The 25240-nt window shown below is 40.5% G+C and overlaps 1 protein-coding gene across 1 annotated transcript in view; it reads left to right on the top strand.

Moving 5' to 3' along the window:
• The window catches only part of LOC130095638 (transcription factor COE1), a 116566-nt gene that overhangs the window by 71705 nt on the left and 19621 nt on the right, over positions 1-25240 (top strand). The window contains 5 exon segments of the mRNA XM_056262370.1: positions 7527-7608; positions 7691-7808; positions 9222-9355; positions 10031-10157; positions 23338-23429. Coding sequence (XP_056118345.1) covers positions 7527-7608; positions 7691-7808; positions 9222-9355; positions 10031-10157; positions 23338-23429 — 553 coding nt within the window.

Here is a 25240-nt window from a genome sequence, read left to right as displayed (position 1 = left end):
TATCAAGTCTGACCGTTTGATCTCCATGTAGAGGATAATAGTATCTTATGTAACACATTCGCCCTGTCCTTCTCACAAGAATCACTGGGGCTTCCAATGGGGACCAAATCATCTGTAAGATCTACTTCTCTTTTCCTGCAGTCTGTACAAAGTCACTGTTGACATTTGACAGTTCATTAAGGAGTGTTGTTTCATAAAATCTAGTATTTATTGTGCTGAGCATAATGATTCAGACTTCATGAGGGAATGTGCAGTTTCTGTTCACATAATGGGCCGTGTGAAAGTGTGGCAGGTTTCTGGTGTTTCGTTTATGGGTGTAATAAGTGACTGTGCTCTGTTCAGGAAGTGCAGCTTGCAGTAATTTCTGATCCATTCCTCCGTTGTGAGGTCAGCCACGTTCACGTGTTTTACACACTCTCTCTTTACTGCATTATGTCATGGATTGATTTCAATTGGAGGTACAAATGTGTACTTCGCCATGGCAACAGGGGCCAAAATAATGCTTAGGAGGGTCTTGAGGAAACCTGATCACAGGGGAGGAGCGATTCTGTTACTGTGATTTGAGTTGCTTCATCGTCTGTCTCTGCCGTTAAGTACAAACAGACACAAGGACACTGTTCACTGATCCAAACAAACATCCCACCATCAGGGCTTTTGCAGGATCTTCTCATTTCTTATCTGACTGTCTGCGCCTCCTTCTTTCCCATTTTTCCCATGGTGAAGTCATGGATTTATTTTCCCAGCCTTGTCTGTTGCAATTCAGCATCTTTTGTATGAGATGAATCTCATATAAAACAGGAAGAAGCAAAAAAGATGATTGTTAGTGTACATCCCTGTCACTTAATGTCTATTGTAATCCAGGTATTATTTGTAATTTCAGTAATATTTTATTAGTATTGCTATTATTTATCCTTAGAGGTAATGATTTGAACACACCCTCAACCCTATAAGCATAAAAGTTTAGTGCATAACCGTTTGACTGCATTAAAGTCTCTTATGCTCACCAATGCTGCATTTATTTGATTAAAAATACAGTAAAAACAAGATAACTGTTTTCTATTTTAATATATTTTAAAATGTAATTTATATATACTGTATATAAATTCAATATGTTTGTGGAAACCATAAATGTTTTCAGTATTCATTGATGAATAGAATGTTCTAAAGAACAGCATTTATTTTAAACAGATTTTTTTGTAATCATTTAAATGTCTTCATCGTCCCTTTTGATCAATTTAATGCTTCCTTTTTGCTATATACACTCACCTAAAGGATTATTAGGAACACCATACTAATACTGTGTTTGACCCCCTTTCGCCTTCAGAACTGCCTTAATTCTACGTGGCATTGATTCAACAAGGTGCTGAAAGTATTCTTTAGAAATGTTGGCCCATATTGATAGGATAGCATCTTGCAGTTGATGGAGATTTGTGGGATGCACATCCAGGGCACAAAGCTCCCGTTCCACCACATCCCAAAGATGCTCTATTGGGTTGAGATCTGGTGACTGTGGGGGCCATTTTAGTACAGTGAACTCATTGTCATGTTCAAGAAACCAATTTGAAATGATTCGAGCTTTGTGACATGGTGCATTATCCTGCTGGAAGTAGCCATCAGAGGATGGGTACATGGCGGCCATAAAGGGATGACATGGTCAGAAACAATGCTCAGGTAGGCTGTGGCATTTAAACGATGCCCAATTGGCACTAAGGAGCCTAAAGTGTGCCAAGAAAACATCCCCCACCCCATTACACCATCACCACCAGCCTGCACAGTGGTAACAAGGCATGATGGATCCATGTTCTCATTCTGTTTACGGCAAATTCTGACTCTACCATCTGAATGTCTCAACAGAAATCGAGACTCATCAGACCAGGCAACATTTTTCCAGTCTTCAACTGTTCAATTTTGGTGAGCTCTTGCAAATTGTAGCCTCTTTTTCCTATTTGTAGTGGAGATGAGTGGTACCCGGTGGGGTCTTCTGCTGTTGTAGCCCATCCGCCTCAAGGTTGTGCGTGTTGTGGCTTCACAAATGCTTTGCTACATACCTCGGTTGTAACGAGTGGTTATTTCAGTCAAAGTTGCTCTTCTATCAGCTTGAATCAGTCGGCCCATTCTCCTCTGACCTCTAGCATCAACAAGGCATTTTCGCCCACAGGACTGCCGCATACTGGATGTTTTTCCCTTTTCACACCATTCTTTGTAAACCTAGAAATGGTTGTGCGTGAAAATCCCAGTAACTGAGCAGATTGTGAAATACTCAGACCGGCCCGTCTGGCACCAACAACCATGCCACGCTCAAAATTGCTTAAATCACCTTTCTTTCCCATTCTGACATTCAGTTTGGAGTTCAGGAGATTGTCTTGACCAGGACCACACCCCTAAATGCATTGAAGCAACTGCCATGTGATTGGTTGATTAGATAATTGCATTAATGAGAAATTGAACAGGTGTTCTTAATAATCCTTTAGGTGAGTGTATATTTATAATGAAAATGAAATGAAAAATCTGTCATCATTTACTCACTCTTGCGTCCTTCCAAACCTGTATGACTTTCTTTCTTCTGTGGTACACAAAAGGAGTAAAAAAACCAACAACAAAAAACATCTTTTTTTGTCCATACAATGGAGGTTCAAATGAGTCAATGAGGTTCAAAAGTTAATTGGTTGATCCTATTGACCTTCATTAAACAGACAAAAACAGTTCTTCAGAATATCATCTTTTGTGTTCTACTGAATAAAATGGAAGGACATGAGGGTGAGTAAATGATGACAAAATTTCTCTAGCTTTTCTCTGGTAGATCATTTCCTTATTCCTAAAAATTCTTAAAAATGTTCCCTTCGTGTTTTACAAACTCCCCAGATGCGTACAATAAATTTTATATGCATTCAAGCGAAATTCAGTCAGTGCTCATCTCTGATACGCGCAGGAGACTGTGAGCTGTAACTGTTTTTGTACTCATAACAAAGGTAAGAGGCCAGGGGAGTGGACGTTAGATGCAGTGTAAAGGATGAGACTGAGGAGAGAGAGAGAGAGAGAGAGAGAGAGAGAGAGAGAGAGACAAAGATCCGTTCTAGAGACTGTTTGAGTGCCTTATTAAATATTTAGTCTGATTGTACACGGTCCTGTAATTGCCATCTTGGCTAGTGAATAATTGATGACGTGTAGGAGAGCAAAGGAGGGCCCCAGTCTCTCTCTCTCTCTCTCTCTCTCTCTCTCTCTCTCTCTCTCTCTCTCTCTCTCTCTCTCTCTCTCTCTCTCTCTCTTACACACATATCCACACCTTGCCTTTTTTGTACACCTATATTGTTAATATAATCTTGTCCTCGTTAACTAAAATGATTCTGAAGTGAGGAAAAAATCTGTGAAATTATATTATAACCTCTGGTTTGTTTCCGGAATGTTCTCTGCTATCATACACAATAAATTATAGGGATGTGCTAAATTATTGCCAGAAACTATGCATGTGGGTTTAAAATAATTTCACACAGTTTGCTACATTCAGAGGGCCAGAAAAAGCAAGCGAGTTTTGATTCCGCCTTTTCCGATACAGTGAGGTAATTGGATATCAGTCAGCGTGTTGAGAGAGAGCCGAACGTTGTGAATGGGACAAAAAGCATCCTGTTAATCTGATGCAGAGCCTAGAGAGCGATCGCCGCCCGTCTTAAGCATCCCAAAGAAAGAGCATCTTTTCATAGAAAGCAACGAGCGCTCGCAGCAAACGGTGGCTGAGAATTGGAGCAATGGCAGCTTTTAAAAATACCTCTGCTGAAATATTGATTTTTTTCTTCTTCTTCTTCTTCTTCTTCTTGCCTAACATAATAAGTGAGAGACTCCAGGGATGTGTGTGCGTATGTGTGTGAGACGATGGGTGAGACAGAGATGCTCTTTTCACACATCATGAGGACATTTGTGTGTGTGTGTGTATATGCGTGTATGTGTGTAAGAATGTTTGTGAATATGTACATGTGTCTTTGTGCAGGTACAACAAGTTGTATTGTGAGCTATAATGATACACTCTGGTGAAAAAAGGGTTCTTTATTTGAGATATTCTACACATTAAGAAGAAAATGGTTATTTTAAGAACTGTTCACCGAAATTGGACCCACTGTTTGGACCCCATTGGTTCACTGTTATTTTGGAGCCCACTCACTTTCATTGTATAGGTTAAAACATTCTTCAAAATAATGATGACAGAATTTTTATTTTTGAATGAACTATCCCATTAATATATCCTTTTTTCTTCTTGATACCATGAAGACAGAATAGAAAATCTCCAGTTTATCAGATTTTTCTCCAAAGCCACTTGTAATCTCTTGTAAAGTTTCTGAAGAAATTTCGACAAAGTCTCAAACTGTGCTCAGATTTGATAAGTCTGCAATGAAAAGTTCGAAATCTTCTTGAACTCATCAAACTATTCAGAGACCAACTTTATCTAAGCTACAGTCATTTTAAGACTTAATACTTGTCTCGTTTCTTTGTATTTTATTTTCCCTATGGAAGTTTAGAAGACAAATACATAACTGAGTCTATGAAAGGGTTACCTTGGAGCAAATAATTTATATTTCATATATTCATATGTTTGGTTTTATAATCATTTTCCCAGATTTACATTTTGGTCCTTTTATGTCCTCAAACTCTCAGATTTCACCTTCATACTGACAAATGCACATTGCCAAAACATTTGTTTGGCAGTATCACCCATAAAACAACTCAAACTCTATTTTATGTGCATGTACTGAAGAGTTGTAAATGGTCAGGTGGTCTGACACAGCTAAAGTCAGGTTTAGATGAGGGCCTGCCATACGGCTTTTCTCTGAGCTAAAAGCGAGAGACCCTGGCCTTCACAGCCTGAAGCCCACCAGCCCTTCCCTCAAGTTAGAGACAGAGCGATGGAGTGAGAGAAGTGTAAGGGTGCTGTAGACCAGCAGTAATTCCTGATTTGGAGTTGGAGGCACATTAGGGACTGACAGGGCCACACATCCCCTGTAATTGATTGCAGGCCAGCGTAATGAGGTGACGGCTTACAACAGAGACGCCAACTCCCTCATTATCTTTACCCACTTTTTTAAGAGCAGAAAGAGAGAGAGACAGCAAAAGACTGAGAGAGAGACAGAGAGAAGGATGGAGAAAAAGAAACACTGAGACTAATAACCGAGCCCTGGCTCTAGAAGGTCATTAATTATTTATGTTGTTTTAATAAGTTTTAGATGGGGAGGGAGAGGTTCAGCGTGAGAGTTAGTCTTTCCCTTCTCCGTCTTTCTCTGTCCACACCTCAATTTCACCTGTTCTGTCATTCTGTCTTTTCCTATAGCTGTCTGTCCATTTCATACTGGGGTCTTTGTATCACAGGTACAATATCAGTCATTGCCAAAGCCTCGAGGGGACTTCAGGATGACATGTATCCACACTTGGAAATGAAAACACTCTGTATTTCTGAAAGTGACAATGATAAGATATATGTATATGATATATGTATATGTATACATTGTATATGATATATGATTTCTTTTTTTTGCTTTTATTCTGTCATTGTGCTAATTAGCAAGGAGAATGCTTTTAAATAATTAATTTTTTGTATAGTGATGAACCTATATGGGTTTTGCAATAGTCCAATGGCCGATATAAAGCTGATATATAGGCTATAACAGAATTTTCTATCATTAGACACTTTTTATATAGATGTATTATTATTTATATTTTTATATATTTAATATATAAAAATATATATTATATCTAAAAATAATATAAATATGAATTATGCATATATAAAACAGTACAAAATACATTTATATTTAAGTGTTGCGCAATATATAATACAATATAATGTATTGCAACACAAATATAAATGGATACCAATTATTTTTTATTATGTTGATTGTGTGCTCGTATATATATAAAATGAAATAGCAAATGTTTATTATATAATGCAATATTATATTTGAGAATTGAAACATCTATTGGGTGAACAGAACAATTGCCCCATTAAAAGTCAAAGATGCTGTCGATAGAGCTTAAGTTGCATTTAACCCAGAATATTCCTTTAAAGTCTGCTGGTTACACTGGACTCTTTCAGAATCTGCCCTGCTCGGTCCTTTCCACTCGCCCCCGTTTTCCTGTCTGAGATCTCTATTCCACCCCGAGCCTTGTCATCTAAAAGCAGCTCTACCCCCCCTCATCCCGCACACTTCCAAACACTGGGCTAGTCCTGCCTCGATCCGAAGGGAGCCGACCTGCTTTGAAGTGCTGCCGCTTTTCCAGGATGAGACCTGGAATCTCACATTCCCTGTCAACTCCTGCCCAGTGGCAGATGGAGAAGTCTAGACCTACGAGACTCTCTCCCGTCACGTGCTCCTCTCTCCCCCTCCATGCCCTCATCTCTCTCTCTTTCCTCCCCGTGTTCCTTGACTCCGAGGGCTGTGCCGTTCCAGAACCGCCAAAGCGGGACGGGTTTCAGCCCACGATCCAGGCAGGATTCTCTACTTTCAGATGGTGACTGGGGCGGTGTATAAACACAGTACTCCTCTAATATCTGAGAAGAGCTTCACTTACAGCCCTTGTCTCCTGCTGTGTTTTAATTCAATCCTTATTGATCCATATCTCTCCTTCCAAGGACTCCAATATCATATGAATGGAGCTCAGGGATGGGTTCCCCATATTATTGTATTCCATGGCCATAAAGGGCATTAGCAGCCAACAGAGCAACCCAGATCAAGTATCAGTCGATACTAGCTAAAGAGAGCAGGCTTTCTCCCTTTCTCTCCATCTTTCTCGCCGGATTTCTCTCTTTCCTATCTCTATCTGGGCGTTTGCTGTAAGAGCGCTGATGGGGTTAAAGTATATATAGTGATTATGTCATGCGGTAAAGTGAGATTCTAAGAAATCGCTTGAGTTAGCACCGTGTGTTTTTAAAGATATTGTTACTGTCTTATTAGGGAGAAATCAATGGCGTCTGCAGATGGCGGCCATTTATATAGCAGACGAGGCTTCTCTCGCCGCTTTTTCTCCCAGCATCCTTCTCTCCGCACGCTCTGTGGGGCGGCAGCGGCGGAGGTTATCCTGTGGTTAATGTGACATGGCTGTCTGCGACCTTGCTGGTTGTTAACTGCCCGGATTATTATTGTGATAATGTGGCAATTAAAAGGAAAGCACTCCATCAAAATAGTGGGGCTTATGGTCCTGGAGATGAATGCATAGAGATTACCAGCCAGGGGAAATGCATTAAGACTGCAATCCATTTCGTACTGTAGCCCACCTCCAGCAGCGGAGGCTATTACGGCTCATCTTCATTGATATCTATTCCCGATCAATAGCGCCAGGCTGAGGTAAAAATACGAGTAAATCAACAAAGCTGGAGCTGGTCTTCAATATAAAGGAAGAAAAATCAAACATCATCTCTAATTGCACATCATACGTCTATACCGAGTGTCTTCTCTGAGCCGGCTTTGAGACTGGGCTAAATCTCTCATTGAGTGTTTTCATTGTGTTTGAGTCACTCAAAAAATGTTTCTGTCTTTCTTTTCCAGATTTTTCCTGAAATTCTTCCTCAAGTGTAATCAGAACTGTTTGAAAAATGCAGGGAACCCCAGAGACATGAGGCGATTTCAGGTGAGAATACAAATGTGCGGACAAAAACAATGTGGTTGCATGCACACAACCAGGGAGTAATCACGCTTTGGTGTCTCCGTAGGTGGTGGTGTCCACCACAGTGAATGTGGACGGCCATGTCCTGGCCGTGTCAGATAACATGTTCGTCCACAACAACTCCAAACATGGGCGGAGGGCACGACGCCTGGACCCTTCTGAAGGTAAGACGCAACCTTCACCAAAAAATACATGTTTTTTTAACTTTCTAATTATCAAAGAATCCTAGAATAAGTTTCCACAACAGCACTACTGTTTCCAACATTTATAATAATTGAGCAGCAAATCAGCATATTAGAATGGTTTCATGAGACACTGAGGACTGGAGTAAAAATTAAAATGTATTCAAATGGAAACGATTTTTTCGAATTATAAAACTGTAATTTTGATCAAATAAATGCAGCCTTGGTGAACATAAGAGACTTAAAATCTATTCAAAAATCACCCCCAAACTTTTGAATGGTAATGTAAGTTTGAGACCCCATTCAGTATAATAAATGAGGAAAGCCAAACTCGTTATTGTTACTTTCAACTTCCTCACCTAGTTCTAGAGTACAGGTAGTCTCACATCTGTCTATCTGAAGGGGCTGCACTGGGTAATGTTGCTTTGATATGAAGTGATAAAAGTTTGCGCAGAACATCACCTCCCAGCTGACCTCAGAACAGTTCCTGTATTTGGGAAAACATGTGATTAGCTCTGTGACTGTTTTGTGTGAAAACCGTCACTGTGGAATCACCAGCACTCCTGTGTCCCAATCGAGGACAAGGAAAGTCACTGCTCTACTTTTAGTCACTCTTCAGTAGTTCTCCAAAGACCAGAACATGAAGAGGAAGTCACTGATGGCGATGCATTGTGGGAGTTGTGCAGGCTTTCATCTTTAACACAATAGAATACCCATGCAGATATTGTAAAAAGGAACAGCTGTTCCTTTACACCGCAACAGGTGAATGCAAATTACGCCCAAAGATTGTTTACTTTCATCTATTCGTTTTCACATGTATCAAAATTCCCTCTTTCCAGAGATTTTTACTTATGCAACAAAGAGAACAATCAAAAGCAATAAGAACTGATTTAGACCCTAAAGTTTGGGATCTTTGCATTCCCATAATGCCGTTCGAGTAAAGTGGCCGCTGGTGTACAGCACAATATGCAGTAATGTGGTCTGTAGTTGCACCAAGAGCCCCTTGGTTTGCCTGTTAGCTCACCAAGCTGCGACCAATCAATTCCCGTCCATAGCCAGTGGAGACTGGGCCAGTCGTTCAGTCAGCCTGTCTGTCTCCATACCGCCTGCTCAAAGACGGATTTACGATAAAAGACCAAAAAAAAATCTTAATGGTTTTATTGAGCTGAGTGATGCACAGACACCAAAGGAAAAACAAAACAAATGAGCTTTTACAGTCATCGGACTTCCTGTTTATCAGGTTTTCTTTTCTTTTGCATTGAGAGTATGTGTAGAGTAGAGTAAAACACTGGTAAATGGTAATTTGTTTAATGATATTGTTTCCCAAATGTTGCATGAACCTTGACACCGACCCGCTCTAACCTAGTGCTTGTGTTATGATCTTGTTTTCCGAAGCAGCCACTCCATGCATTAAGGCCATCAGCCCTAGTGAAGGATGGACGACTGGGGGGGCGACCGTCATCATCATTGGGGACAACTTCTTTGACGGATTACAAGTGGTCTTCGGCACGATGCTGGTTTGGAGTGAGGTAAGTTATGAAATTTAAAAACTTTTGAAGGATAATTATTTTATTTTTATTTTATTTTATTTTATTTTATTTTATTTTATTTTATTTTATTTTATTTTATTTATGTATTTTAATTATTTTATTTTATTATTTTGGGGCACATCAGACATTTTTTATTTATTTTATTTTTTTATTATTATTTTTATAATTTTTATTTTATTTTATTATTTTGGGGCACATCAGACATTTTTATTTTATTTTATTTTATTTTATTTATTTTTGTATTTTTTTGTATTTTTTTTATTTAAAGCCAAATCATTTTACTATTAAACATTTAATTATTCTTTAAATATTTCTTTTTTATCTTTCTTTCTTACCTTTCTATTTCTTCAAAAGAATACAGTCCTTTTTGACTTGGTACTGGTAGGCCTACTGGACATGGGTTTAAATAAATCAAATTTGTTTCAATAATGTAAACACTCTTACATTTAATGTTTAATATTACATAAAACTTTACATTTCAAGTTTGAGAGATAAAAACCACAGCACAACAGATCCCACTATATGATTAAAATCTATAACCGTGTCCTTGAGTAACGAATCATTATTTAGTTTGAGCATTAACTGTGTTAACATTGGAGACAATGCTTGTGTATTGAGTACTGACCACTGAACGTGTGCTCCGATGGCTTCTAGCTCATCACACCTCACGCTATTCGGGTGCAGACGCCCCCTAGACACATCCCTGGGGTCGTGGAGGTCACACTGTCTTACAAGTCCAAGCAATTCTGCAAAGGAGCTCCGGGACGCTTCGTCTACACAGGTATACAACACTTTGCAACTGCCTGGAGCCATTGCAACCATCTCCGGCATCAGAATACATTTCTGTCATCTTTCTCAGAGGTCGATTTTTGCATGTGTTCTTTGTCCGTTTTATCGAGTTCCTGCCTTTGTTAGCTTAAAATACTAGGGCTTGTATGCTTTGCTCCCCGTAAAGACGCTTTCCCACGATGTTAGCAGGTCATTCTTGACTCCACACAAGCGGTCGTGTCTTTACTTTTGGCTGATGTCCGTTCTCCTGTGTCCAACAGGCAGGACGAGTATCATTTAGTCAAATCAATGCTTTTCATACGATTATTCCATCAGAATAATCCAGATGCCAGTCAAAGTAGGCGAAAGGTCAGATCTAGGACTGTTTGGTGTGATAAGAAAATGTCACAGCGACGGCCATAAAAGAGAAAGAAAGTGTTCAGGCTTTCTGTTATACATCAGCTTTATCTCAGTGTATTTCCCACGTTCTTTGTTCAAAGCGCCTCTCATTCAGATGCATTTGCCATGTAAGCAGCAAAAAGAGACAACTTTACAATAGAGAGGACGGCCCTGTCTTACCTTCGACCATTCCTTTGCAATGCTAATGTCTGCCGGACCGACGAGATGAGTTGACTGACAGCTGTTCACCGCGTCCGCATTGTGAATAGCTCGAATTTTTCTTAAAGTTCAAAAGAATATTCTCAGTGCAATGAAAGCCTGTTGCAAATTGTAAAGATGAATGAAAAAGGACCTGTGGAATATCTCTGAATCAGAAGGCAGAGACAAAAGTAAATGTAAGGTCATACAAGATAGAGGACAATGAGAATATATACATGCACAAATTATATATTTCTCTATAATAAATGAAAAAGAAATATAATATAATACAAAACTACATTATATATATAATTACACACACACGCACGCACACACTCACACACACACATATGTATATACATTGTGTGTATATATATATATATATATATAAAAGATCAATATTTACCAAATAAATAAGTTAAATGGGTGTATATATATATATATTAATTAATTTATTTATTTAGTAAATATTTATATATTTAATAGTACTATCTTCAATATTAATATAATTTCTTTGTTATTACATATATCATTTATAATAAAAACATAGACTATATACATACACTTTTTTTTTAATATAGCAATTCCTAGAAGAATATAGTTTGGAGACGGAGTGCCTAATCTTTCTGTTTCTCAAAGTCATTTTCATTGTACGCTGCAAATTAGATTCACACATACATATTTTAGTTTGTGGATGCACTGACATACATCCAGCAACTTATTTACTGTCCCAGAGATGTGTGATATTCATGAATGTGAAATGAAGCGGGCTTTTAAATACTAAATAGGCAGACTGTACATAATTGAAGAGGAATGAGAGTGCATCTAACCTCAGTGATGTCTTTCCCACCAGAGATTTCACATAAGCCCCAGTGAGCTCAACTTTACACAGCATTCCAGCAAAAAAATAAAAATAAATACTCACTCCTTATCATCAGACACTTCCAAATGAACACAAGCCAGTTTGAATATTTTGAAAGAGATACATTTAGGTCATCAGAAATTAAGCGTTCAGGCCTTAGGGATTGGGAGGGGGATACGTACATTGGCAAAGGAAACTGGCATCTCTGTGCAGACACACATTATTTTTATCATATTCCTTTTATCTGCTTTTCATTAGCAGTAATGGACTCCAGAAATTCATCAAAGATGGTCAATGTGCCCATTCCACTGATTATAGGTTGACTGTCTTATCTTTGCTGGAGTGCAAAGCCAGAGCAGCAGTGTTCAGCATGTCTTCTCTGATACCACTGCCATTAACACGGCCATCACAGGAAGTGATCTCACAGTCTTCAAACTGAAGCATCTGGGGCCGGTAAAGAGATAGTTCACCTCTCTTCACCGGGGCTTGATACAATTCAGAATTTAGTACATTAGAATTTATCAGTTCGAATTTTGTCACATGGAATTTTTTATTTAAATTGGACATGCCCTACACAGGATCTTATATTGGGATAACAGGAAAAGGGTTTTACTTTCCAGGTCACAGAAATGTAAAAAAATCAAATTGCAATTCTGTATCCTGTTTGCTACCACATCAGTTCAAATTGAAATTATGTTATTTAATTGCTATTAAAGGGTTTCTCAGTTAAATTCTGAATATCACACAACTCTACTCAGCACCTGCTGGCTCTGGCTTTACCATGTCTAGCTCTACAGGGAAATGTCAAAGATTTGCTATGTCCAAATTCCCTGAAAGCATTTCATGTGTGGCATGGGCTAGTTAGGACATCTTGTTAGATTAGCAGAATGTTAAGTCCATTCTCACTTTCAGTGTTGCAGCTGGTACCTAATAACTATTACGGCTCTGTTGCTTTCTCACATTTACTCTGTTCTCTCTTGCTCTCCCTTCGGAGAGATCTTCACTCTTATTCTGTTAGTTCTGCTTTCTGCCTGCATGCATCATTAAGTCCTTCAGTCCACCAGCTCATGTCTCTCTCTCTCTGTCTGTCTCTCAGGGGGTTAAGACTCCCCAGGTGTTGGGTTAGAGGAAGGAGGGCGAGATGAGTGTGAAGAGCCTGAGGGTATTGACTTTCCTGGGAAAACACAGCTCTCTAAAATCAGTAGCCAAATACTGCAATAACTCAACAGCCATTGATCCTCTTTCCCCTACGGCCACATTGATCTATACATTACAAGCTCTGAGACTGGCGGCATGGATCCAGCCTACGCTAACACCACCCTCCCAATAGCCAGTAACTTACTGCCTCTGCCATTATAATCATAATAATAATACATGTGACCAGAAGTGATGTACAGCTAAACGACAGCACATCGTACCCCTGGTTTGCAAGCGTTCAAGCTGTATTTGGGGCATCTAAAAGTCAGCATTTGATTTGGCCTTTTGGGTATACCATTTTATTTGATTGCATCAGTCAAGGAGATCTACCAGAAATAAAACTTGTATCTGAAACATCCTCTCAACTTCCTGAAAGGGGGAGGGCTTATATTCCCTTAGAGATGCTGCATGCATTCCAAGCAATTGCACAATATCCTAGAAACAGAGGCTGAGAGGATACTGGAGGTGCGGGACTGTTAATATGAAGAGCGCTGCTCTCCTGGGTGCCAATGTGCCTGTCAGAACTTGCCTGATGCTTTCCAGGCTGACAGCCTTTGGCATTGCAAACAAGAGCTGTAGCATCTTTGCTGGGTGAGACCTTTTGTGTAAAAGATTCAGGGGTCACTTAAATAGGGTGCTGTGTTACAGAATGGGCAGGGACTGGGTGTACTACCTCCCCGACCAACTGCTCAACCCATTCCCGGTACCTTATTTCAGCTGGTTTGAGCATGAATTGTAGAAAAGGGGTTGTTTTGTGAAGCTAATGGCTGTCATTGTAGGTTAGGCTGGCGTGGTCCCAAAGGTTTAGGAAGGGTGTATTTGTTTTTTTGGTGGTAATGCTTACTTTAGGTTCATATTGTGTTATATTGACTTGCAGCTCTGTTGATGGGATAGTTCACCCAAAAAATACCCAAAGCTCTATGACTTTATTTCTTCTGTGGAACACAAAAGTAGATATTTTGAGATATTGGCACTGTGCTAAGTATAAGTCAATTGGATCCAATGTTGTTCTTTTGGATCCCAATACCTTTCATTATACTGACAAACAGTTGAAACATTCTTGAGAATATCTTCAGGTTTGAGGAGGAGAGTCTAAGAGAATTGTTGGGTGGAAGAGACTAGGGGAATCGTTGTAAGGGTGGGATTGGATGTCAAAGCTACACAACAAAGATTTTCTCAATCTAGCTATGTAATTGCCACAGCCTGGGGCCCGAAGAGTTGATTGGAAAACCACGGAGCACCCAGCTGGTATGAAACTTAAAATCATGGGCTGGATTTGGAACCTGCTCGCTGTGTTCTCACATCAGCCAGAGGTTCTGGCGCCATTCACTACATAAGCTCTTTAATACTGGCACTAAAGCTTAATGGCACAGGCTCTGTGGATGCAGTGGCTGATGTTTCTCAAAAACCGTTCCCATAGCCTGAGCTCAGAGAGGGACCAGGAGCAGTTCACTTGTTGCACAAGCCATGGAACAATGGGCCACTTTGTTACCTTTTCATCCTCGGAGCGGGCAGATGGAACACATTAGCGGAACGTTCCACTGGATGAGCTCTGCAGGGCTGCCGAGCACGTAGAACAGGACCCGGCATGATGTCATCATTTCGTTCAGTTGTTTCACAGCTTGGACGCCGATGTATTTGTGAGTCTCGCACTAGGAGGTGGTCTGTCAGCAGTATCCTCACTGTGGCATATATTGGTGAGATACTTTGACAGTAGCTGAAGTACAGCCTTTTAGTGGAATCCATAACCAGGCTATTGGCATGCGTTTACTTATGTAATGTCCAATTTCAAATGTTAGAAAAGCAGAAACATCATCATTTTTCTTTCTTTCTAACCAAGCAACATAAAGAGTTTGTCAGGAGTATTCACTAATTCATATTTTTGTATTTGACAAAATGCTAAGGCTGTGCTGAAACAACCATACAGTATATTGACATATACGTACCACCATGCTTTTTCTCATAATATTGCATTGATACTTTAAGACTTTGAATCAATATTTGTTGGTGATGCACCAAAATAAATGCTCGTAATGGAAACCGGAAATTATTATTTAAACTTATAATAATTATTATTTAAACAAATATTTTTTATAAAAAAATATTAAATTGTATAATTATTTTTTAATAATTTATAATTATTTTTAATAATAATTTAAAATATTTAAATAATTTTGTATTTTTAAAATATTGCTCTTTAACTCTGTAGACATAAAAACAGAATTCTTGGTAATAAAACATTTTTTACACTATAAAATGCTTCTTTGACATTAAAAGTAAATAAGCATAAACTCTGAGACTATGTTTCTCAGTGCAGTCAAAACCACTCTGAGGTTCAGAGAGATTGAAACTGTATTGATGAATTGAATCAGGACGCATGTATTGTGATGTAAATTGTATTTACAGCCCTATAATACACAGTACCAACTCTCAGGCCCTGTTTACACCTGGTATTAAGATGCATTAAGCTCGATCGGATCATAAGCAGACGACCTACCCTTTTACACTAGGTTAAGCAGTCTCTTTTGTCCACTTTTAGCCACTTCTGTCCTGATTTCTTGGAGGGGAGGGTCTATGGGCGGGTAAATGTGTGTTTTTTTTTCCAGATCTTTCGATCTAATGGACAAAATAAGCTTGGAAATTTAGTTGGAAAAACATACGGAGAGCATAAGATTTCGTTTCTGCTCTTATAGCCGCAAGACCACTCCGAACTGTGAGTGCGTGCTAGAAATCAGGAATGGTGAAAGAACATGCTTGGTACGTTTTTTTGTTTTCGAACCAAACTTAGGTCTCCAGCCAAAGTTTAAATCTCATCTGGCTAGAGTGCTTCCCATAATGTTCACTTATTAGGTGAGTAGGCGGAGAGTAGGCATTTGAAGAGTTGGCTGTTTGAACGCATTTGACCACACAAGCATTTACACTACAAAAGCAATCTAATGCGTTTTCGACTACCCCTGGAATTGGTCGAAAGTGGACAAGCCCAAAGCGTTTTAAACCTTGTCTACACCTGTATCTAGTGTCGTCCACTTGTGATCCGATCGACCAAAACACATCTTGATACCAGTTGTAAACAGGGCCTCAGATATGTGGAAATGTGTGTACTTTGCAGTGACTTGAATGTAGTGAAGCAGAAGTGACATTAACACACCAAGCTCCTTCTGTCACCCCTACTCTCTCTCTTTCTCCTCGGAGAACGAACAGTGATGCAGCCATGCTGATTACCGCTTGCATCCGTTTGCCTTGCCAGCTAGATATGTTAATCATCTGTTAGGTAATTGCCTCTGTAGCGCCTTGATTAAGTTGAGTGACACGTCAAGGAAGTGTGCTTCAAAGCCATACTTCCCCCACCTGAGGAGTCTGTTATTATTTTGGAGTCGCAGCCTAAAGTGTCCCCCCATGAAATCACTAATTCTCCAACATTGGTTCCACAGGTCTCCTCTTTAAGAGAAAAGAGACTCCTTTGATAGTGAAATGAGTCTCGGCTCTGTAGAGGAATGACACGTTCCCCTGGTGAAGTAAAGCCCTCCTCAGCTCATCAAATGTTCAACCTCCTCCGATTTTAATTCACTGATCTTATTTCCCATCTTGTACATGCATACAGAATGACTGACACCCGTGAAGTGATACAGCACTTGTGCTTTCGGGACATCTTGTTGCTCCCTTACTATAACGTCAGACCAAATCTGAGGATCATTTGTTGATTATTATCTGCCCCTAAAAATCCAGACAGTGTGTCATAGTGCGGTGTCACACAGGGGTAAACCAAGGTTAGCTCGGCTTTCGTAATTGCTGCCATAACAGCGAAGCGTATTCAAGCCGTAATTAAAAGTGTGTGGTTTTTAGTGCGAACGAGTCTGTGTTGTCTGCGTGTTTGAAGAGGCTGGGGTGGGTTTTTCTTCATCTTCCCTGGTGGCTCTCCACTTTAAAGCAGCCTTGCCTCTACTGTCAATCACAGTTTAAAGTTCATGAAATTTCTATGAGGATCGATCCAGGGAGGAGGAGGTGGTGGGAGTGTTTGGGGGTTGCAGGGGTTAGGGATGGGGGAGCGGGGAGCGGGGAGCGGGGCCGTAATGATTGATCAGAATTCACTTCTTGTTTTATTCCTTCAGAATGGTGCAAAGAAGCGCATTCTGATTTTTCCATCATTCGCGAAGCGCTGTATTTCCACGTGCCGCGGCCTTTTTTGACGTGAAGACAAAGAGGAGATGGATGGGTTGAAATCGATGACACGCAACAGGGGGGTTTCAGACGTTTGTCAACAAGCCAGATCTGTGACCTCGTGGCGACAGACTAGAACCGGAAAACAAATCGCTTCCTCTCACGTCGCCCCGTTGCGCACCTGTAAATGTCTTCCCCCTAAAGAGTAGCGGGGCAATCTAAGTGCGAGATTCCCATCTGCAGGTGAAAGAGCCGCTCGGTGCCATTCTCTCCCATATCAATCATGTAGCACATGAAAATGAGAAATTGAGGCATGTTGCGTCGGAATCCGAACCTGCATCAAATTCCCCATTCCATCAATGCGCCTCCCGTGGACAGAGCAGGGCTTGATCAAGTGTTTTAGATGGGCCGAGGGCTCCATCTAAAATCATTCAGTCTGCGTTAGAGGGAGACCGCTGAAATAGCCTCTCTCTGAATGGCGCGGACACACGGTTGCGATTGTGGCCTAAGGGGGCATGACTACGCTTACGATCACTGCATCACAGGGACTAAGGAGGAGAGAACGGGAATGGATATGGCACCTAAAAAGCCCCATGTTGTAAAGACAGATGCCATCAGGGAGAGGGGAAACATGATCAGCTGGGGGGCCTGTTGGAAAGTGGGAACAAGAGAATGTAAATAGAAAAACAGTGGAGGGTAAATAGATGTAAGCCCATCGGAGAGCATGGATGTAAACAAGCGCAAACTAAACGTACATACAGTTGGCGGGAGACGAGTTATTCAGGCTCGGCTTGGAAATGAAGTGCTCTGATAGCTTGTGTAGCAGGGTTGTGTTCCATTCACAATTACATTTCTGAATTTGAATTGAGGTAGCAAATTAAAATCAATAAAAATGAAAAGAAAGAAAAATGCCTTTTTTAACTAGAAAAGCAAAGCATGTTGAGAGGAACTTTACAATTTGGCTTGACAAAACCTTGTTTTGATGTTTAAATAAGATGTCATTCAAAATATTCCTCTTCCTGTCACTTCAATTCGAATCCCAATTCAACTTCCTGTGTGTTGAGCCAATTCTTCATTTATTCTCAGCTTTTTTTTTCTCATTCTGGTTGTATATCTTTACCTCTCATCTTTTATTTCCCTTCACAAGCCTCATGCTGTAAGCATTGCCCTCATTAGGTCTGGCTATCATGAGTTGGTGCGTGTTGAGTGGTTTCCCAGTCAGCCCTATTTGACCTCTGACTTCTGCAGAGCGTGTAATAAGAACAGAGAGGTATGCCGGGATTGATTTCAGAGTTGCACGCACTACCTCTAATTTGCTAGATAGATGGAGCCTCAACAAGCTCATGTGAGGACAAACGCAGGTGTGCCGTGCAGGTTAACTGCATGTCAGAGGTCAAATGCTCGGCGGTTTTGTTGAGAGGATTGTGATGCGTGTCGATGACGACGGGAGACACGATTCAGACTTGACCCTGTCGTGCTGATGATCAAAATTTCGACGGTAATAGAGTTATGCAAGCATACGAGGAAATGCTTTTTTTGTCTTCTATGGCGGCTCATTGTGTTGTCCCGTCCCACTGGACATCTGAAAGAGGAAATCATATTAATCTTTCACTGTTACCTCACACTCCAAAGCAACCTTCTATTTAGCATCAGTAGATCTCAGTGGAGAGTGTGATAACCTTCAAATGAGAACGAGAGAGAGAAAGAAAAGAGATGTGCAGCCCCACAGCGCCTGCAATAAGGAGATGATTAAATTAATAATAAATATACAACCCTCTATTCGTCTCCTCCAACACACACACACACTCGCCACCTCTTCAGCGAACTGCATTATCTTTCCCTTTTCGCAATCGCACGTCAGGCACAGCAAAGACGCGTGGATGGCTGAGAGGAAGGGAGAAAAAAATCAATACAAATTACGACGGAGAAAGTGGCACTGATGGCTAGAATTGCAGCATATGTTTACACTAAATCAGGCAATCTATCTTCATATGGGCTGTGTAATGCAGGCGGGGTCAGGGTTCGGCCCATGCACACACACTCTCCAATTACTCCCACTTCTCGGCGGGAGGCAGCCGTATCGATTGGCTGAGAGGACAGAGGCCCTGCAGGCAGCCAATGGGGCGCTGGGGTCAAAGTTCAGGGGGATTTTAATAAGAGAAGTAATGGGCTTAATTTCTTGGGGGTGTGATAGAGAGACAAAGCCCTCCCTCTCATGTCCCCTGTTCAACGGTTCATTAAAGTGCAAGTTTTATGGGATTGCTTTGTGAAATTGCTCTCATGGAAGCTCTTCCTCCGTTGTTCCTGTGTCTCTTTCCTTTTCTTTCTTCTCGTCTCATTTTTTTCTTTCCTTAACTCTCTCTTCTGTTCTTGTTTGTTAGTTCATTTATTTTCTTCTTTTACATTCCTCCATCACCCTTTCTTCCTTCTTTTGTTATTTTGTTCATTCATCTGATCATTTGTTTGTTGTGTTTGTTTCTTCATTCATTCATTCATTCATTCATTCATTTGTTCTTTCTTTCTTTAATTTCCTTTCTTTCATTCATTTCCTTTCTTCTCATTCATTTCCTTTCATTCATTTCCTTTCTATCATTCATTTCCTTTCTTAATTTTTCTCTTTATTTATTTATTTCTCTTCTTTCCTTTTCCTTCCTTTGTTCCTTCCTTCCTTCCTTTTTGTTCAATAATGCATTTGTTTGTTCATTCATTCGTTCATGCATTCCTTCCTTCCTTTACTTTCTTAATTTGTTATTTATTCATTTTCCTCCCTCTCCCTTCCTTCACTTTCTGTCTTTCTTTCTTTCTTTCTTTCTTTCTTTCTTTCTTTCTTTCTTTTCTTTCTTTCTTTCTTTCTTTCTTTCTTTCTTTCTTTCTTTCTTTCTTTCTTCTTCTTCCTTTCTTCTTTCTTTCTTTCCTTCTTTCCTTTCTTCCTTCCTATCCTTCTTTTCTTCTTTCTTCTTATTCTTTCCTTCCTTCCTTCCTTCTTCCTTTCCTTCCTTCCTTCCTTCCTTCCTTCCTTCCTTTCTTCCTTCCTTCCTTCCTCCTTCCTTCCTTCCTCCTTCCTTCCTTCCTCCTTTCCATTCCTTCCTTCTTCTTTCTTCCTTCCTTCCATTCCTTTCCTTCCTTCCTTCCTTCCTTCTTCCCTTCCTTCCTTCCTTTCCTTCCTTCTTCTTCCTTCCTTCTTTCTTTCTTTCATTCTTTCTTTCTTTCTTTTCTTCCTTTCTTCTCTTTCTTCCTTTCCTTCCTTCTCTTCCTTCCTCCTTTCCTTCTCCTTCCTTCATTTCCTTCCTCTCCTTCCTTCCTATCCTTCCTTCCCTTCCTTCCTTCTTCCTTCCTTCCTTCCTTCTTCATTCTTCCTTCCTTTCCTTCCCTCCTTCCTTTCTTTCTTTCTTTCTTTCTTTCTTTCTTTCTTTCTTTCTTTCTTTCTTTCTTCTTTCTTTCTTTCTTTCTTTCTTTCTTCCCTCCTTCCTTTCTTTCTTCCTTCCTTCATTTTTCCTTCCTTCCTTCCTTCCTTCCTTCCTTCCTTCCTTCCTCCTTCCTTCCTTCCTTCCTTCCTTCCTTCCTTCCTTCCTTCCTTCCTTCCTTCCTTCCTTCTTCATTTTCCTTCCTTCCTTCCTTCCTTCCTTTCCTTCCTTCCTTCCTTCCTTCCTTCCTTCCTTCCTTCCCTCTTTTCTTTCTTTCTTTCTTTCTTTCTTTTCTTTCTTTCTTTCTTTCTTTCTTTCTTTCTTTCTTTCTTTCTTTCTTTCTTTCTTCTCCCTTCCCTTCCTTCCTTCCTTCCTTCCTTTCATTCTTCCTTCCTTTCCTTCCTTCCTTCCTTCCTTCCTTCCTTCCTTCCTTCCTTTCTTCCTTCCTTCATTTTTTCTCTTCCTTCTTCCTTCCTTCCTTCCTTCCTTCCTTCCTTCCTTCCTTCCTCCTTCTTTCTTTCTTTCTTTCTTTCTTTCTTCATTCTTTCTTTCTTTCTTTCTTTCTTTCTTTCTTTCTTTCTCTCTTTCTTTCTTTCTTTCTTTCTTTCTTTCTTTCTTTCTTTCTTTCTTTCTTTCTTTCTTTCGTTCTTTTTCTTTTATCTCTCGACTGTTTTTTTCCCTGACACTTTGGGCCCTATTTTAACGATCTGAAACGCAAGTGTCAAAGCGCAAAGCGCAAGTAACTTTGTGGGCGGATCCCGGCGCTGTTGCTATTTTCCCGGCGGGATAAATGCCTCTTGCGCCTGGCGCAAATCTAAAAGAGTTTGGCCTGAAGTAGCTTCATTATTCATAGGTGTGGTTTGGGCGTAACGTGGAATAAACCAATCAGAGCGTCATCTCACATTCCCTTTAAGGGCAGGTCGCATGTTGCATGGCGGATTGCTATTATAACGGCGGATTTGCCAGGCGTGCGTCAGAGCGGTTCACAGCCGAGGAGACCGACGTTCTTGTCAGGACCGTGAAAGACAGAGAAGTGACGTTGTATTGCGGTGTTTTGCGGTGCACCTGTAAACTATGGCATAAACCCTCATGCAGTAACACCCTCAGACGGCACTGTTTATTGACTGTCTGAAGTAGAATGCATGCAGAAATAACAAGAAATTCAACGTTCAAATCAGACTTATCTATCTATTTATCTCTCTATCTCTCTATCTATCTATCTATCTATCTATCTATCTATCTATCTATCTATCTATCTATCTATCTATCTATCTATCTATCTATCTATCTATCTATCTATCTATCTATCTATCTATCTATCTATCTATCTATCTATCTATCTATCTATCGTGGGTGGGTTTCTCCCATCCCCATACAAATCATCAGCGTCGGTTAAACAGGCGTGGGAGGAAAAAAACTAAATTTTCATGGACACCACAATGATTTCCCTCATGTGTTAATATTTTTCCTTGTTATAATGTATGATTTGCAAAAATAAAAACTGCTGCATCTGTGTTGATGAGAGAATCAAGGTGTATGCGCGTTGTGCACCCGCTACATTATGGCCAAGCATGCGCGCTTAAAATAGCATAATGAACAACGCGCAACGCGCCACTGACTTTAGACTAGTTTTTTTCTGGTCAGTGGCGCAATTGTTTTATAGAAAAGCAAAATAGCATGAGGGAAAGTTTGCGCCGGAACACGCCTCCTCTTTGCGCTGAACCGCCCCGGGGAGCGCAAGTGTATTTCTTAGTTAACCGACGTGTGTCTGTGGAGGGAAAAGTCCGCTTTTGCGCGGGTGCAAAATAGGAATGATACATGCGTCAGTGAACAAAGTCATTTGCGCGAGTGCAAGATAGAGCCCTTTATATCCAGATGGCAGCAATTATCGCAAGCAGACTGTCCAAAAATGACACAACAAAACAATGGCACATAGTTTGCTTACTGAGTCTAATAACACTGCCGTTTGATCAAACCCCGCATTTCTTCTGACCCAGAGAAGGAACGCGATCGTTTCCACTGTGCCTTTTCTCAGAGCGTCCTGAGAGGACTGTTCTTTCACTTTCACAGGGGCATTGAGTCACAAAGATCCCCCCCCCCCCCCCCCCCCTCTCCTCCACAAACGCTGTCACTCCACAAGCTCTTTTCTCCTCCTCGCTGTGAAACCGGCTCAAACAAATTTGATTTAGCAGCTCGCCGAGACCATTCCCCCCGAGAGAAAGAAAACAAATATTGTTATAATGGTAATAACATCTATTTGCCACGCACGACAAAACGGCACCGGGCCCTTTGAAAAGAGCCCCCTGCTCCTGCGCCAGCCACCTTATTCTTATTCATGAAAGCACCGCTTATGCATATTAGTGCAAACTAGGTATTCTACTCGCTAGCATTTGGACTGTCAATCATCCTTACGGAATACAAGAGGCAACGGTGACAAAAGCGGACCGGGCAAGAAGGCTGACAAATTGTCCCCAAAGTCAATTTGACAGCCTTTTATGATTAATGGGCTTGATTATGGAGAAATATCTCCCTAACTGCTTTCCGGGTGTTTCTTTCTGCCTTTCGTATCGCGACGGAGAGATGGAAAAGAGGGGCAAAGAGGAGGTGCTGTTCGCTGTGAGAGAATGAAATAAAAACTGTGAGCAGGGTTGAGTGAGAAGAGAGGAATTGAATTAGGCAGGAAAGGTTAGAGTTTGGGAATAAAGAAGTGTAAAGGGGGACAGGAAGGCCATAGGGCCTCACTAAACACTTCATAAAACAAATTCACACAGGGGGAAGCTTGGATTGATGCCACAGGACAAATGTAAACAAATATACAGGGACAATTGTACATACACACGCACTGATATTTAATCCTTCTGAACGTCTGGCAGAGAACTCTGGGAAATGGACGAGATGACATAATGGCCTGTTTCTGAGAGAACTTGCAGTCATTTCAATCAAATAAAACATCTTATTTTCGGTTTGTCCCGCAGCTCTGAATGAACCCACCATAGACTATACGGTTTCCAGAGGCCTACAGAAGGTCATCCCTCGCCACCCTGGAGACCCAGAGAGGTAACCTAAGGTAAGTGCGGTCTGAAGTAATTGCTTTCGCTGCATATTTTTCTTTCTGTATAGTCAAAATCACACATTTTGCTGTTCCTGGGCTTGTTTTAGATTTACACAACCTCTCCTGTTTTTGAAAGAAAAGCTTGACATAAACTTTAAAATAGGTGTAAAACATTCGCAAGATGGGCATTTAGTATTCCAGACTCCGATTTGGCTTTGGTCCTTTCTTGCTGCAAAGGATGGGTGTTTTCTATGTCTGGGAAGCAAACCTTGATTCTGAAAGCCTGAGGGTCTTCTGTTTGATAGCGTAGAAGAGCAGCTCGTTCCAGCTTGTGAATGAAAAAAACAACTGTTTGTGTGATGCGGGCTTTGAGAGGGTGAGATGGAGGTTAGATCTGTGCTGTTATCCATGCTGGTGGCATATTGCAGCTTTGGGGCAGCAACAAGCAACAAATCAAAGAACAAAGCTGATATGCTAACCGGTGCAGACTGTGTGTATATATCCAAAAACACACATGCGTACGCACACACACTCGAGTCGAGCGCAAAAACCCGATGTGCCGTCAGGTGCCCTGTGGGCGGTTTGCCGCCTGGTTAGTATGAAAAGATTATTTTCCCCTAAAAAGGCAGGAAGCTAAGTGAGAGAGATTCTTTCGGGCAGGGCTCTGGTGTAGGAGGGGATCAGATCTGATGCGAACTGACACTTTAAAACAGCTGCCAAATTGAAACCATTTATCAAAATCTGACATCTGAGATCCAGTCACCAAAAAAAGCAGTTTATTTGTAAATTGATACTAATAGTGAGCATACATTGTCTGGCTGCTTTGATGCTGTGATACGTGGCAAGGGGAGACCGCCAGCTATCACCTCTTATATACTTATACATTCAAGAGGAAAACTCAATAAGAATGTAGACAGTTTTTTTTTTTTCACCGCCTTTTTCCTGTTCCTGGTGCCTCGTTTTTTGACACAGGCCTATAAATAAATAACCAAGTAAATACACAAGGCAGGAAAGGAGGTAAATAAATAATTAAGTGAATGAATAAGTAATTGAACACTGCAAATAAGTAAATAAATTGGGCTAAGCCAAAAAATGGCAAAATATTTAGTGGTATTTTTTAAATCAAAATTCAATGGTCAGGAATTAGCAAGTATTTGAACAAATACTGTAGATAAAGTTACTTAGCACAGAATAGCCTTCCCCAACTTGCAGAAAGCTTTTTACAGAAAGACGTGTCAGTCACTCCATGTTGATGGCTTCAAACCAGTTCATTGGTAGTTGAAAAATGTCTCCCAGTTTGTTTGAGTTTAATGTGAGACCAAATATTCACTATAGGGGTTCAAATCTAGACTCTGACCAGGCCAAAACATGAGCATGATGGACTTGTTCTCTTGGTTGACTTTGCAGTTTGAGCAGGAGCATTGTCTTGTTGAAAATAACATCTGGTCATTCCTCTTTAGATAACTTTTCATTTGTGTGAAGCAAGCTATTCTGCAATATTCTCCTGTACACCACAGCATTAAAGGACTTTTCACATGACTTTTCAGCTAAAAGGCTCCCCACACAATGACACTCTTCCTCCATGCTCCTGTGTGGTAGAGGTGCTTTTATTATCATATTTCTCTCCAGATGTTTGAAGACACCGCTCTGAAGCATCACCATGCAACTCATCACTCCAAACACAACTTTCCATTTCTGCCAAAAACTTAATTCTGTCTTTGATGTTTTTCTGAGACAGCAATGGCTTTTTAAGTAGTTAGCATTTGCTTAAATTTCCTGACCAATCATTTGTGGTTAAGTCAATTAAAAAACTTAGTGTTTAGCTA

Source organism: Rhinichthys klamathensis, unplaced genomic scaffold (genome assembly GCF_029890125.1).
Source record: "Rhinichthys klamathensis goyatoka isolate OS25496 unplaced genomic scaffold, OSU_Roscu_1.1 h1tg000192l_1, whole genome shotgun sequence".
In the NCBI taxonomy this organism is placed as follows: Eukaryota; Metazoa; Chordata; class Actinopteri; order Cypriniformes; family Leuciscidae; genus Rhinichthys; species Rhinichthys klamathensis.
The sequence above is the reverse complement of the archived record's forward strand: the minus strand, read 5'-3'. Positions and strand labels throughout refer to the sequence as shown.